Source organism: Sinohyriopsis cumingii, chromosome 4 (genome assembly GCF_028554795.1).
Source record: "Sinohyriopsis cumingii isolate HCF-2022 chromosome 4, ASM2855479v2, whole genome shotgun sequence".
NCBI lineage: Eukaryota > Metazoa > Mollusca > Bivalvia > Unionida > Unionidae > Sinohyriopsis > Sinohyriopsis cumingii.
Genome location: NC_142964.1, coordinates 124,867,137 through 124,883,484, shown reverse-complemented (window position 1 = coordinate 124,883,484; position 16,348 = coordinate 124,867,137). Strand labels below are relative to the sequence as shown.

The 16,348-nt window shown below is 38.4% G+C and overlaps 1 protein-coding gene across 2 annotated transcripts in view; it reads right to left on the bottom strand.

The window, feature by feature from the left end:
* The window catches only part of LOC149802041 (pregnancy zone protein-like), a 173,614-nt gene extending 158,262 nt beyond the window's left edge, over positions 1 to 15,352 (bottom strand). Inside the window, exon 1 of one of the 2 annotated variants that reach the window (XM_089956448.1) lies at positions 14,803 to 15,352. In XM_089956448.1, the coding sequence (XP_089812574.1) occupies positions 14,803 to 14,867 (65 nt within the window). In that variant the 5' untranslated portion in view covers positions 14,868 to 15,352. The remainder of the gene's footprint in view (positions 1 to 14,802) is intronic. The other variant, XM_089956445.1, reaches the window with a different exon arrangement.
* Positions 15,353 to 16,348: the final 996 nt, after the last annotated feature.

Below are 16,348 nucleotides of genomic sequence, written 5' to 3'. Positions count from 1 at the left end.
GCAGGCAAGGTAATCCTAACTAAATTTACTCTGTGGATGCCAGCGATAACTCCATCGATACTCGAGGAAGAAAAATTATTATCATTCATGAATCAAGGCGGAAAATCCGTCATGTCCTGGTTGACAACGATGACCGACTCCTGCGATGTTAATATCAACGGAATATTTACCTGGCGAATTGCGTCACAACAGGGTGTTTCGGCACCTAGGCACATCTTTGTTGCTCTTCAAGCAGCAAACAGATACGATCAACTTCACAGTCATATGATATTCGACAAATTTGCAGCAACAAATGTTTCACTGAGAATAAACGGTCAGCAAGAACCATCCGAGGAAATAGCCATCGATTTTGTCAATTATTCGACTGCCCGTGCGTATCATCGTTTGTTAAGTTTCATGGGTCGCGATCAAAATATTGATACGGGATTACAAATATCACAGTTGGATTTTAATACTCGCTATCCCATCTATTACTTCTCCTTGGAGCATCTCGACCTGGTAAAACAATCCGTTGTCGATATCCATTTCAAAGCCAGAATAAACACAGCCGGAGCAGCAAGAGCCATCGCGGTAATACTCAGCGATAGAACAATGATCTTGGAAGGCATCAGCGGCAGAATGAGAGTCATCGATGCTCCCGTCGAGAACATGTGACAAATTCTAAATTTAGATTAAGCGGTTATTAATATGCCATACGAGCACGTCAGTGTAACTCTGACCCCGGGTCAGATAAAAAAGCTCCAAGCAGCAACAGCAAAGCGAAGCGGTTTGAAATTAACCTTGAAAAACGAACAAATTCACGGTGGGCCTAACAAATTATCACTAACTAGAGGTCAACGTGAACGATTTATCAAAGCCAAATCATTAAATTCCGGTGTTCATGTGAGTCTCTCCATAGGCGCCATCAGAGATATGGTCAAAACAGGCGGAATTCTTCCTCTATTGGGGTTAGCGAAATTGGCTCTTCCGATGATTGGAAAGGCACTAGGATTAGGCGCGCTAACAGGTATAGGTTCCCAAGTAGGTTCCACAGTAACAAGAAAAATTACCGGAGGAAGATATCGTAAAAAAAAGGGAGGAATATTTCCCGCCTTATATCCCTTAATCGAGAAAAGGATGCAAAAACAACAAAAGGGAAACGGCCTTTATCTAAGACGCCCCCCATACGGATCCGGCCTAAGATTAGCACGGTCTATTCAAATTTAGATTTGATCAATGAAGCAAAGAATAAAAAAATAAAATTTTTCAGAGGCGTATTTATGCGGGATCAACTACCAGAAAAACCAAACCCTACCGAGACAGGAATAATAAATCTCGATAAAAATACCGGCCCTGGCACGCACTGGGTTGCCTACGCGATTAATCCTCGCGAAGTCGTTTACTTTGACTCATATGGATTAGTACCACCGAAAGAATTTATCAACTACGTGTCTTCGTTGAAACTTCCGGTTTGGTATTCGACTCTTCCAACACAAACATTAGCAGATCCACCGATATGCGGCCCGGAGTCAATTAATGTTCTTGACGCAATTTCAAAATCATCCGGTCCGTATCACAAAATAGTATTTGAATACGCCGTAGATAAATATCATGGTTGATATTTACGGTAGATTCATCTTCAGGAAGGAAAAAGCAGAAGTGACTGACGTTGATCTATCAAAATTCGCAACCAAGAGCGATATTAACAATCTTCTATCGCTGTCAGAAGTAGATCCTGGCGAAGTTGCTGTTTTTCAAAATACCGAAGGGCGATTACAAACCAGCAATGTCAAAATAGCTGATATAATCAAGCGAGAAGAATATAATGATCATATCAGTCAGTTTACTCGCCAATCGGAGATGGTATTAAAATCTATTGCTGATATTACCGATATTATCGCGGTATTACCACTAAAGGCCAATATCGCGGATGTGGAAAAATCCGACAAAGAGCTATCAGCGGCGATGCTTCTAAAGTCCGATAAGGCACCAACTGACGATTTCCAGGATAAAATAACAAAAAGATTTAACAAACTAACTAACGATCTTAAAAAACTCGACGAGGTATCAAAAAATCTCAATAAAAAACTCGACGATGATATAAAAAAATTCATCGAAACCTCCTCAACTAAACACGACAATCTCAACGAGAAAGTAAAATCCATCAACGAGGAAATTACCAAAATAAATACCACGATGGGTCAAAAAGCCGATAGAACATCACATAACGACCTCAGCGAGAAAACAAGAAAAATCAATGAGGATATCGCCCAAATAAACAAAGATATTGAAGCGTCACGTGCATTAATATTTCAAAAAGCCGATAGAACATCACATAACGATCTCAGCGAGAAAACAAGAAAAATCAATGAGGATATCGCCCAAATAAACAAAGATATTGAAGCGTCACGTGCATTAATATTTCAAAAAACCGATAGAACATCACATAACGATCTCAGCGAGAAAACAAGAAAAATCAATGAGGATATCGCCCAAATCAACAAAGATATTGAAGCGTCACGTGCATTAATATTTCAAAAAGCCGATAGAACATCACATAACGATCTCAGCGAGAAAACAAGAAAAATCAATGAGGATATCGCCCAAATAAACAAAGATATTGAAGCGTCACGTGCATTAATATTTCAAAAAACCGATAGAACATCACATAACGATCTCAGCGAGAAAACAAGAAAAATCAACGAGGATATTACTAAAATTAACGATGATATTAACGCGGTACGCCAAATCGTAAACGAAAAAATCGATAAAACATCACACGACGAGAAAACAAAATCCATCAACGATGATATTAACGCGGTACGCCAAATCGTAAACGAAAAAGTCGATAAAACATCACACGATGATCTCCACGAGAAAACAAAAAAAATCAGCGAAGATGTTACTAAAATATCCGAGGAAACCTCCGCGGTACGCCAAATCGTAAACGAAAAAGTCGATAAAACATCACACGATGACCTCCACGAGAAAACAAAAAAAATCAGCGAAGATGTTACTAAAATTAACGATGAAATTAACGTGGTACGAGAATTAGCGAATGAAAAAGTCGATACATCAGTGTACGACGGAGAAATTCAAAATATCAACACGAAACTTCTCGACGCAACTACAAAAATTAGTGATATTAGCTACGAAATATCATCGTTGGATATTCCTGCGTTGACGCATATTTCGATACCAACGGCTGTAATAACAAAAATTCTTCCCTGCGCGGTAACATTTGTGATGAAGACACAAAATATTACCTGGACACCCGATAATGATTCTTTTGACTTTACCGCGCCAATTCGGGGTGTATATCGAGCATATATTATTTCGAGGTCAACAAAATTTAACGTGACGGCCAATCGTCATGAAATTTATGAATACTATCCTGGATTTTTCGTTATTTCCATGGATGAAAATAACACCGAAACTTTTAAACTAACGCCACCGGATAGAACCAACATGGGACCAGTGTATTATTTTATAATTTTCGAATATTTATCGGTTTGGGACATAGTTGGTCAATCCGAGCCGGTCGCAGTTGCCGAGATAGAGAATCCCCAACCAATTGGCTAGATAAATAACTAATAAATGACCGCATCGGATTACCGTTATAATCAGGCGCGATCATGGCAGGATTCGCTAAAAAAAACTCCTAGACGAATATCAAACAAAAATAAAAAAATACCAGCGTAGATTAGTTATCATTGACGTCGCCGTGTACACGGTATCCGCGGTAGTCGCTGGTGCTGGAATTATTTTATCCGCGGTAACAACAATCGCGCCGATCGTAGTAACGATAATAATCTCGTCAACAACAACAATCGCTGGTGTTCTCAATATCGTAGCGAAAAAAATCTTTTCATGCGCGAATGAGAAGTTATCGTTGTACAAAAACAAACTAACCAAGATCAATGACGCGTATTCGAAATTATCATCGTTACTTTCCGAGAGTCTCAATGACGGCGTTATCTCCGATCTAGAATTTTCGGCAATGATCGGTATTTACTCGGAGATTGAACAAATGAATATTAATAATGTCCGAGCTAGCCCAGATAGTGACAAACACGACACCGCCGACAACAACGTTAATATCGTTAAGCTCAACCAAACCTGAATTTAGCATCAATTTTCCAACGCCAATCAGCGTCAAAGAAATTGCGTTAATACAGTTGCGTGTCTATAACAGCTGGCCCAATGTTAGATCGACATCATTCGGCAGATTATCATCGAATAATTCGCTTGTTTTTGCCAACAAAAACAAACCTGATGGAACTCCCGATTGGATCGTCGTTGGTATACCAACAGGCAGTTACGAAATTGATCAGCTGGATAAGGAATTTACCACCAGAATATCAAATGTAACCGGCGATGCTACTCCGGGAATAAAGATATCCTCGCATGATCCAACACTGTCATCGATGATAGAAGTGAAATCGCCATATATCGTTGATATTTACCAATCATCGATTAGGACCATATTAGGTTGGCCTGAAATCGCACCTCTGGAAAAACCAGAAAAACCAGATATTATTATTCCAGGTTGGCACGAGGAAGCTCCTCCAGAGCAACCGGAGCCAAAAAAGGAAGATTTTACTACTGATGAGGTATTGAGGCAAGATATCAAACACAAGCCTCTGATTGATAGCGCCATCAACCTCATAAACAACCACAAATTTAACTGGGTAATGTTCGCTTTTACTTTTAGGGACGAAAGAATTCTCTCGTGGTTGCCTCTTCCTAAAATTCCCCCCGGTGTGAAAATCTTCGACGCTACCCACATTAACAGGATAATAACCCCCATAGACGGTATCTTGGTAAGAAAAACCCTCGACGAATTTATTCAAGAACATAAATTACAATTAAATTTATTGCGGGAATCCTTTCATGAATGCATCTTAAATAAATCGGGCTCATGTAGCGAAATTATCAAACGCGTGAAGATTTTAAATCAACTCGCGAATGATGTTGAATATTATCATGGTATGTTTATTCAGGCGGTAGTCGACGATATATCAATTGCCGATTATGTTCTTCCTATTAGCAAATACGAGTTGATCAAAAATTCAGGAGAAAAACAAAAATTCATGAGAGTATTTAGTTTAACCGAGGAAACGCTACCAAATTTCAAATTTCCCGATTATGATGTTGATAAACTGAGAAAATCCGTCACTGATACCATCGATGATTTATTTCCGAAATTACATGCCGCGTGGATTAAAAAAATACAATCAGAATTAATTCTCAGACACGATAACGATCCCGCCGGGCAAGGGCGGCATATCTCGCCAGGTATCGTTAACATAACGGAAGTTATCGCGATTTATCTTCACGCGGATGTTGTCGAGGGCAGCTACAATGTTGATTCGTCAGAGTCAAATCAGGCGCAGCAGGGATTTATATTGTATTCGTTTTCACCTAGCGCTTCTCCGGGTTATTTGATAATAAAAGAACCAGTAAATCCGTTTTATCTGCGATGCCACAATCGATTATTGTCGAAGATAAATTTCAAACTGACGGATCAGAACGGAAATTTGCTTGATATACGCGGGGAAACGCTAAGTATCAATCTGCTGGTAAAATCGTGAGAGTCTCTGACTCTTGAATTTTCAAATCGTGAGAATCTTCGAATCTATCCACGGGGGAAAATAAGCCAAAAAAATAAATAAAATCCGGGGAAATTTTCAAAATTAGTAAAAAATTGTATAATTTCAGTAAATAAATTATTTTGGTAAAGAAAATTGCATAATTTTATGTTTTTGATGGGGTAAATACCAGTCAAATTGTGCAATTTATATAATTTCGTAAATCCGTTAGGGTAAATACCAGTCAAATTGTGCAATTTATATAATTTCGTGAATCTGCTGGGTAAATAACCCCATCAAAATAAAGAAAAACGGATAATTTCAGTAAATAAATTATTTTGGTAAATAATAAAAAAAAATTAATAAAAATCAGAAAAATTAAGAAATTTGCATAATTTTATGTTTTTTATGGGGTAAATACCAGTCAAATCGAGTAATTTATATAATTTCGTGAATCTGCTGGGGTAAATACCAGTCAAATTGTGCAATTTATATAATTTTATGTTTTTTGGCGGGGTAAATGGTAGTCAAAAACATAATTTCAGTAAAATAGGCCAAAAAAATAAATAAAATCCAGGGAAATTTTCAAAATTAATATATTTTTTTAATTTTTGTTTTTTTTTTGTTTGCGGAAATCTTCAGGAAGATATTTCCTTGGCCTTACTTTCATCGACAAGTTTTTTCAGTTGTCTGACGCGTGAACTTGTAATTTTTCTTGACTCGTATGATTCTGATAAAATCAATCTAGCTTTTTCCACTAGCGTAGATAATTTAACAAAATCCTCGACGCGATCATCGCTGACTGTCGCAAGTGATTGATACATCGCGATTTGGATTTTCTTTATTAATTTGTATTCGGATGGTAGCGTGTATTTATATTCAAGTTTTCCTTGAATAATCGTCTCGAATTCGGATCGGATTTTATTCGCGTCCAACTCCGATGGGAGATTTATATTTTTTTTCTCAGGTCATCGATAGCTTCGATGATGTTATTTATATTTTCCTCGTTCATGTTATATTAATTTTGTAAATATTCAATTATTCTTCGTCGCTTTCCGAATCAAATATTATCGGAATATAGGAGAATTTGAGCCAAGTGCCGAGATTATATGAAAATGTCGCATGTTGATTTCCCTCTGCCACTCGTCGCACCGAGGATTTATTAATACCAAAATATCTTGCAGCTGCATGCATCGACGTGAATATAATTTCTTCATTTGTTTCTTGATTTACCGATTTAACCGCTTTAGCTGGTCGCCGTACGCCACCCGTATTACCGGACCTACAATTTTCACTTTGTGTCACTGCGCGAAGATTGGAAAGTTTATTATTGATTTTATTTCCGTCGATATGGTCAATAACCAAATTATCCTTGATGAGTCCTTTGTGACATTCAAACACGAATCTGTGACAGTAATAATTTATTCTTTTATTCTCACCGAAAGTAAATTTGAGATAACCCGAATTATTAACATTACCAACATTTTTCTTCGTTTTGATATTTCTGACAACACCATCCGATGACGACTCGTAACCCTCGATCGTAGGATGAGATTTATACTCGTGTGTGATTTTCATTGCAGGAATCGTTGATTTCAGATTCATTATATAATATTTATCTGTCTAAATCGTAATTTGCCTTGAATCGATTAATATAATCTTCTTCGCATGTTATTATCGACGAGGATCTTTTTTCGTAATATCTCCGTAATTCTCGATAATTTTTCCCTCCACAGGATAAACACAATCGAGTTTTCCCTCGCGTGCCAACTTGGCAAACTAAGCACCGCTGTGGTCCTTTACTGCCTCGTCGAATTGCATATATGTGAGCACCACAATAATCTCCTCTGCAGGATTTGTCGCATGATTTTGTTGATCCGATTGGTATCCACGAACATTTATTCATTATATAATTTAAACATTTGTCTAAAATATAATAATGGATACATTTGATCTTGATGAGGCAGAATATATCATTCCTGAGGTTGATCGTGCCAAAAAAGAATTTTTCGATGATGGGGCGATTCACACTTGGTCAACGTGGAAAACTAACTCTGTTGATGCTACTATGAATCTAGAACGGGCCAAGAAGATAATTGAGCACATAAAATTCGAACACAATGAAGAACGATTTATCTTTGGGATAAAATTTATTGCACAAATGCCTGACGACACTTGGATTATTCGCGATAAACGAGATCCCGTGCGTGGCGGTAAGAAAAATGTTGTTTTTGATAAAAATTCGAAGCCAGGATTATTATTGGGAATTGACGGTCCTTATTATGCTAGGACGTATCCATCTAGCGCTGTTGTTTATGGAATTTATCGGCTAAATAATAATCCTGACATGAAAAATCTACCCGCGATGAAAGAATCACCGATGATAAATTGCGTTGCCGAGCGTGTTATCGAGCACATGAAAAACGCTCATCGTGGATCTGGCCTGACTCAGTTGAAGTTGGATAAAATTAATTCATGGGCAAAGACAGTTGTTGATGGCGCATCGATTGACGATGTTGCTGTGTTGAGCAAGAAACTTAAATTTCCTATTACCGTGAAAACGCTATCGGGAGAAATATTATATTCGTCGCCGTATAGATCTCGAGGAGTACCAATCGAAATTGTTGATCATAATTCACATGCGTGGTCGCAGTCGGTAATGATATTCCCGCGAGATCGCGCTGTTAAATTTTATCCCGTGGAAGGCGCAAAAGACAATTCCGATGCCATGTTCCGATATATCAAAATATTAGCCGCGTCTGATCCAATATCAGTTTGGTTATTCTCGAGCGAAGAAAAATACGATCAATTTATATTGCCGCGCGGAGATATTTACCGAGATGAAAAATTACATGAATCTATGAAAAATATCGCGGTGAAATATTCGTCAAATCCTGATCAGTTATTAACGAATTGTTTTACGGTTCCGTCTGTTGCTGCTCACGCTGCCAGAGAAAGAAACTCGTGGAAACCTACGAGAAACGAATTTCTCACTGATATTCAACTTAGTTGTATCGAGTATGGCCATGGCGGATTGTGGAATACCAAGTATTATTTCGAAGATATGATCTCCGTTGACATGAGCGCGTGCTATCCTGGAAGTTTCCTTGGATATGGCGATTGTGCGAATTATTTTGCTAAATTCGGCCATCCCACCAACGAAATGACAAGGGTAGCAATTAACGGACCGTTACCCGATTTTGTCATGACCGGATTCGCTTATGTTACTTCATTCGAGTTTGCTGAAAATTTACATAAAATTTGTTATATTTGGTTTGGTCGGCATTTATCGCAGCGTCGTTGGGTCCCTATAGTGTTGTTGAGGTATATGCTGGATTCGTCAATGTTAATATCGTTGACGGTTAGCGAGGCGATTATATCGTATAGAAAACAAACTGAAGTGTGGCTACCGACGGATTGTGAAAACGCGAAAGATATCGGAAGAAAAATAATTGGCAAATTTACTCAAGGAGGATCCGTTGATCATAAACATCGACACGCTAGGTTATTTATCAACGATGCCGAAATGGACTTTATTATTGCCGATACGGTATCGCGTGGAATATTCTGTAACAGAGAGAATATTATCATTGACGGAGTAAAGTTAGGTACAGTAATTAGTTACCTTGACGGAGAATCAGCGCAGTATACGCATTTGAGATCATCGATGCTCGCTTATGTGAGTATAAATTTACTGTCGATGATAAACAAATTTTCTGATATCGCGGTAAGGGTAGCAACGGATTCGTTTTATATCGATGAGAAATATCAGTATAGGCTAGATAATTTAATCGCCGATGGCTCTTGGGGCACTTGGAGGATAAAAAACGAAGATATCCTAGATTATTGTGAGGACGCCGATGTCGAAGATTGCGATAAATTTCATCGAGATAAATTTGAGGAAATATCGACGGCTGCATCCGCATTTGATCCAATTTCACGTAACAAATTCGTTTACATGAATGGTCCTGGTGGTAGCGGTAAAACAACGCGAGCGATAAATTTATTTGCAAAATCTGATATGATCGTGTTGACTCCAACTCACAGATTAGCGCGAGAAATAAGGCAACGCGGCGTTGATTCTAGTACGTATCACAGTTATTTCAAATACAGCGGTGGATTATGGGATTCGGCTCGCATGGGAAATAAATATATCAACAGAATTATAATATTTGATGAAATTTGCACAGTAAATTTAGTTGTATTAAAATCGTTCCTAACCTGGCTGGAGGAGAAAAATACAGCCGTGGTAATGTGCGGAGATCATGGCCAGCCTGATCCGATTGATGGTGAATCTCCTCACGAATGGCTCAGGAATTTCGTTGATTATTATGAGGAAATCGACGCCGATTATAGATCCGATGATATTTTACTGACTGAATTTAAGAAAATAATTCGATTACAACCGAATAAAATTCAATGCGATGTGATGAGAAGAATAATCGACGAGACTCCGATGGATATTTTTCTAAATTTGTGGCGTCCCGATCATTTGATCGTTGCTAGTAGGAAAATTGTTCGCGATGTTATTCAGGAAATGTTATTCAAGCTGCATTGTGAGAAATTTCCAACATTGCAGGTGCCGTTATGTTACAGGCCCGCTGATACCAGAAAACAAAATATCAGTGTTACTTTACCCTGCGGAGAGGAAAAGATCCTGGTCTTGAACGATATTATTCTTGTTGATATTAATCTTGTTAATGACGCGATAAACGCAGAAAGATCGCCATGGAAATTAGGCTACGCAACAACGATACATTCATCGCAGGGATTAACCGTGGATGGCCAAGTTTGGATTGTCGATGATAGAATTTCCTGGTCAAATTTAGTGTATTTAGCCGTGTCAAGAGTAAGAAAATTATCTCAATTAGGTAGAATTCGGTTTCACATTAATGACGCTGGCGGTAGTTGAGTATCTTTCGGTATTATTTGTAATTCCTCCTTGGTAAATCCGCGTTGTGGCGCTAGTGAATCTAGGAAATAAATTGCTGGTCTTCCTGACGATCTTGTTACGGCTGATATTTTATGTGTTGTAACGCTCCAATTTGGATCGGTTGCTCTTTTTCTTCCCCCCTCGGCCTCGCCTTCTTTATATAAATACCGGACCGTGACGCTACCTAGCACAGGCGGAATTGTGGAATTTCGCTTTAGGGGTATATTCGATTTTGTAATTGCAATTGCGGGTTTCATTGCTATTGTTCTAGTTGTCTCGTTATTTAACGCGTTAATCACATGAGGCAATCTTGATACCCAATCATGAGATCGATTATCTTGAATAAATTCACGCGCGTATTGGTATCCGAATAATCGTTCTGCGAGCGTTTTGTTGAATCTTTCGACGATGGCCTGATTGCGATGAACACCAACTATACCACGTCGAATTTTCACGTTGTTCTTCTTCATCAATGAAGTAACCGCGCCAAGAAATTCTCGTCCTGGATCAACCTGGAGAAGCTTCGGCCATGTTAATGGAGATCGCGAGTAAATTTTCTCAAACGCCTTTGAAATTTCCGTTGCTGTTTTATTCGATAACGGTTCCGCCTCCTTGTATCTGCTTGCGATATCAACAACCGTCAACACATATTTGTATGTGACTCCGTCGACGGTATCGTGAGGAAGAAACATAAGATCAGCTTGATGAACTTCATTAGGGACACTGACGGAGAAACTCGCATATGATATTTTCTTAGGCGGGGGGAGATATATTTGCCAGACTGCCTGTTTCGATAGCCACGATTCAGCAACGGATTGTTTTACTTTTGCTGCCTTGGCGAGTTTGGCTATTGCTGATTTTCCTCGCCAGAATCCTCGCGGAGAATAATATATTTGCTCCATTATTATTTACCAGCACCGAGTACTAATTTACCTTTCATCGCGCCTTTTATCAACCAGGTTGCCAATTTTTCTTTGAATTTTTTGTTAGGAATCGCGTCTATTGCATGAATTAGCCTAATATCAGCGAGATGTCTTTGTTGTAAATCCCCGCTACGATACGCGAGGTCGTGATAGTAACACGCGTTATCGATGGCGTTTACTGGATCCTCGCCGGGATTTGGTTGATTTTTATCGTTGAGTCTTATATCGAGCCTTGTTCCGGGTCCGCAGTAATTGTATCCTGGCAAATGCTTTTCTCCGGGATATTTTGCCCAGGGCAGCCCAGGTAGATTTTTCATGGAGGCGGCAATGTCTCCTCCTGTTCTAGTTTTTTTTTTACAAATCTGAACTTGCGTGTCTTACAAACTTCACATTCTCCTGTAATTGCGTTCCTGTTATTGCGTGTGACGATTTCGGTTGGATTTATCGTAGCTGTGCGCGTGCGACACTTAACACAATATAGATCCATAATATTCTAGTAACATGAATGTAATTGATTTTTCGGCCACGAAGAAACGCGAGCAAGCGAAACACAACGCGGTATTACCAAATTCGATAAGGATGATAATTATTGGCCCGTCTGGTTCTGGAAAGACGCAATTGTTGCTAAATTTGATAATGCGATGGTTAAAATGGGACAAATTGTATTTGGTTGCACCGTCCGTTGATGATCAGCGTTGTTATCAAGTACTAAAAGAATTTAGCGACAATACCGACGAAGGCACAATCGAATTCATCACAGACATCAATGAAGCTCCATCAGTGGAAAATTTAGATGGCGATGTTAATAATCTTGTCGTATTCGATGATGTTATGCTGGATAAGCAAACTAATCCGGCTAGGATATTCTCGCGTGGCCGACACAAGAACACCGATGTTATTTACGTGACGCAGCGATATACGCAAATTCCAAAGGTAATTAGGGACAATTGTAACATTTTGTCGGTTTTCAATGGCGTCGATACTCACACGCTGAGAAATATTCATCAGACTTGGTGCAACGGCGATATGGACATAAACAAATTCAAAAATTTCTTCAGCCACGCCCAGGCAACACCGCATGGTTTTATCACGATTAATCTTCATGATCCGCGTAGTAGATATCGAATCGGTCTTGATCAAATTTATTCATGAGACTCGCAGCCAAATCCTGACAAACTTCATCGACACCAGAATAAATTTCCCCCCCCCCCCTAAAATCTTCGTTTTTTACTTGTCCAGAATCATCGATTTTGTACACAAAAATTGCAGTCGGGAGTGAATTTACGCAAATTAATTTTCGTAGGAAGCTTTATTTTTGAAATCTGAGGCTTCTACGGAGAAAGTTCTCGTAGGAGGCTTTATTTGGTCTGGAACGTCTGGTCTGTAGAACTTCCCTGCTGCTAACGGGGTCGGGCTACAAGTTCTCACAACTTAGAATAGGCCCTTCCCCGTAAATCGATAAGAAAATGTACATGGATTACGGCACTAAATTCATATGATTTCATACGATTAAGGGACCCGGAGTGGCCGAGTGGTCTTAAGTGCTCTGCGTTACGGATCACTGCCATCTCACCTCTGTGTGGGTTCGAGTCTAGGATTCAGCTAATGTGGGTACATGTATTTGAGAAAGCTTTCCAGTAGCTTCTCGTCGGTCGGTGGTTCTTCCTGGGATTTTCCCGGGTTCTTCCTCCACCATTAATACTGGCCGCCATGCATAGTCTATCGTGTGCTGAAAAATGGCGTTAAACCCCATAACAACAACAACATCATACGATTAAATGCACACTGGGTATAATAAACACTTTATTACAGCCCCACCCCGACAAGATCTTTTCCAGATGGTAAAAAACTACTAGTCTTATTTTCTCTCTAGTTATGTAACATATTTTTCAACCCGTGTCTTAAAAAAAAATAAACAAATGTTTGATCTAATTGTATCTTTTTAATGGTAAAGGCGAAAGTATGATAGCGTTAAAAGGTTTAAATTTGGGGAGAGAGAGAGAGAGAAAGAGGGGGGGGGTTAGGGTATAATATGACATAAATCCAATAAATGTTTGGTTGAAAGCTATTAGTTCAGGCAAGAGCGCTATATTTTGTGGGAATCTGTACCACCTTACAAACGGACATAATAACTGTCCGTTGCCAGAATCAGAACAAAAGATTGGGGTTGCATTTGTCGGGTCAGTTTGGTCGGTAGTATTATATAAGATGGTAGAGGAATATCCACAATAGTGTGTACAATTGTATCGAACATGATCAATCGAGTATCAGAGCACCTGGCTTGAATGGACTGCCAACCTAACGTGTTTTACATAATGGCTGCTAACATACAGGTATGTAAGTCTCAGATATGTGTTACCTTCAATCAGGGATTTATTCCAAATGTATTGTTTATCTTATTTCAAGATTTCAATCTTATACCGGCGATTCCTGAAACAGATTATAAACAATGCCCGCAAAAAGCAATATTTCCTGTCATTTTATTAATCAGTGATCGACCGAATGTTAATACTGAATTATGACCAAAATAATCTCTAGTTAGTAAATGTTAACTTGGACTGGCCAAGAACGTGGGTTTTGGTTAGCGTTTCAGTTCAGACGATCAGCGAGCCGTCAAAGTCAGGAAAGTTCTGCGTCTGTTTTCTGTACTTTAAAACAATATTTATCTTAGTAAAAATCAATGTTTCAACTATAAATTAAATTATTATCTTATCCTAGTTCTTTAAACTGCAGCCGAAATCCCATTTTGAAGACCATTAATGTCTGCCATCATTTTGTCTAATGACTACCACAAGAGAAAGCTCTAATTCTACTAAAGAGCTCTGAAATCAGAAGAAAAAATATCGCGGGCTTTAATTAGAAAGGTCTCTAACTGACACACAGAGCTGTCGAAGTGGTGTATAGTTTTCTAATTCAATTGTAAATCTCAGTAATTTATGTGGAGAACACTCTACACAATTAAAGAGCCATATATTTAACTGAATATATGCATTTGTTTTAAAAGGCCGCCCTTGTGTCAAAGAAGATTTTAGGGTAACATTTTTCAGCACATCCCTGGCGATATGAATCTCAGTCGCATGTATTGACGCAAGTCCTAATGCTCGTGAGCTTGTACCTTATCAACGCGGTATTGGACAAGCCTTTCTTTTCGATCTTCGAAATATATATATATATATATATATATATATATATATATATATATATATATATATATATATATATATATATATATATATATATAACAAGTACTTGTATGCATGCAGGTATTCGTTTGAATGGTAGCCTCTGTTTGAGAGACTTTGTTACTAAAAGCGTATTTGCATGAGTGTGTGTGTGTGTGTGTGTGTGTGAGAGAGAGAGAGAGAGAGAGACTTACCTTTTGGCAAAAACAGTATGTCCAATTTGATATGTACATAAGACAGCAAGCAGCAAAAACTTCATTCTGGGAAGCTGTCTCCCTTCTTGTTTATCTAATTACTTGATAGCCAATTATGGCTTCTGGATCCTACAGCGAGTATTTTTGGCCGACTATTCTTAAGTTCTTTGTCTCTACAGTCAGGCTGGAAGGAAATTATTAATGCGACTGAGTACAGGAAAAAGCAAATTATGGCGACGTATTTTATATTATCTACGTTCAGAACTTAACTGACACTTATACGTATCCAACATTTGCTAGATAGACTTCCTATGCAAGCGGCCTGGCGAAGATTTCTTCAACGCACCACAAATTTGTTTTTATTTGTGCATATTCCATCAATTAATCCCACGCTTCCTGTATGCCAGTGTGAATTGTCAATTCTTAACATTCCTCTCGAGGTATCATTCTCACTGCATCACATAGACATAAAACGTGCCTTACCGTCTGGTTTAATCCGTTAATCTAGTAATAAAGACAGGTTCTTGTTTTTTATTCCGATTCTTCGGCGATATGCGTGTTAATTGACCGTGGCATGCTGTGCCTTTTCCCCAACAGCTGGAAAAGAGCACATTCTTTTTAAAGCATACCATGATAAATTGTGATCGAGGTATTGAATTTAAAGTCGTACTGCATCCCAACGTGTTCGGGTATTCTATTTCAAATTTATCCGGAGAGTGAAGGATATATTATTTGTGTTCCGTGTAGTTTGTAAGCAAAATCATGACTGCTTCATTTCTTTCAACCTATTTAAAAGTCGTCGGTTCTCTAGCAAAATGAAAATTGGACTAATTAAGAAATTAAACGCAGGTGGATACGTTTCCGCGATGTACTTACATTTTTTTTAAAAAGACGATTCAGCCAAGAGTAGGATAATTCATCCCTTGGGTTTATTCTTGTATGCGGCTAAGCATGTAATAGGCCCTATAATCATAAAACAGCATACATAACTTCTTTAATACTACAAGGAAATAAAACTTCAAAGTTATCATTGGAAGTGCAGGCGTCTGATATAATCTGCCAATGTTCTAGTTTAATATGTACATGGTATCAAAATGTAATAAAACGAATCGCTATAATAAAAAAGCCACTTAAAATACAATGTGTTATTCTGCTGAAGTATCCCTGGTGTTGAAAACAACTTACTCCCACAAAGAATATTTTTGAATGATGCCGTCAGTCGGTGCCTATCTACGAGATACCGATTTAACACGTATATATGCATACGCACACAAATGCAGCAGTTTCAAACGCAGAGACCCGCAACTAACCGCGTTATCCTGTTTGTTTGAAATATTATTATTATGGCAAGACAAGTTACTTTACGTTAAAAATCCACAAACACACAAGTAACTTGTTGATGTTTTCGCATTTCAACCTGAAGATAAATAAATCTTTGGATTAATCATCTTCGGACTTTTTACATAAATGTTTGCACTCTGAAACCGATTATTATTCTGTCTCAATTCATATCCAAAATATTTCAAGACCTACCCACATAAACATA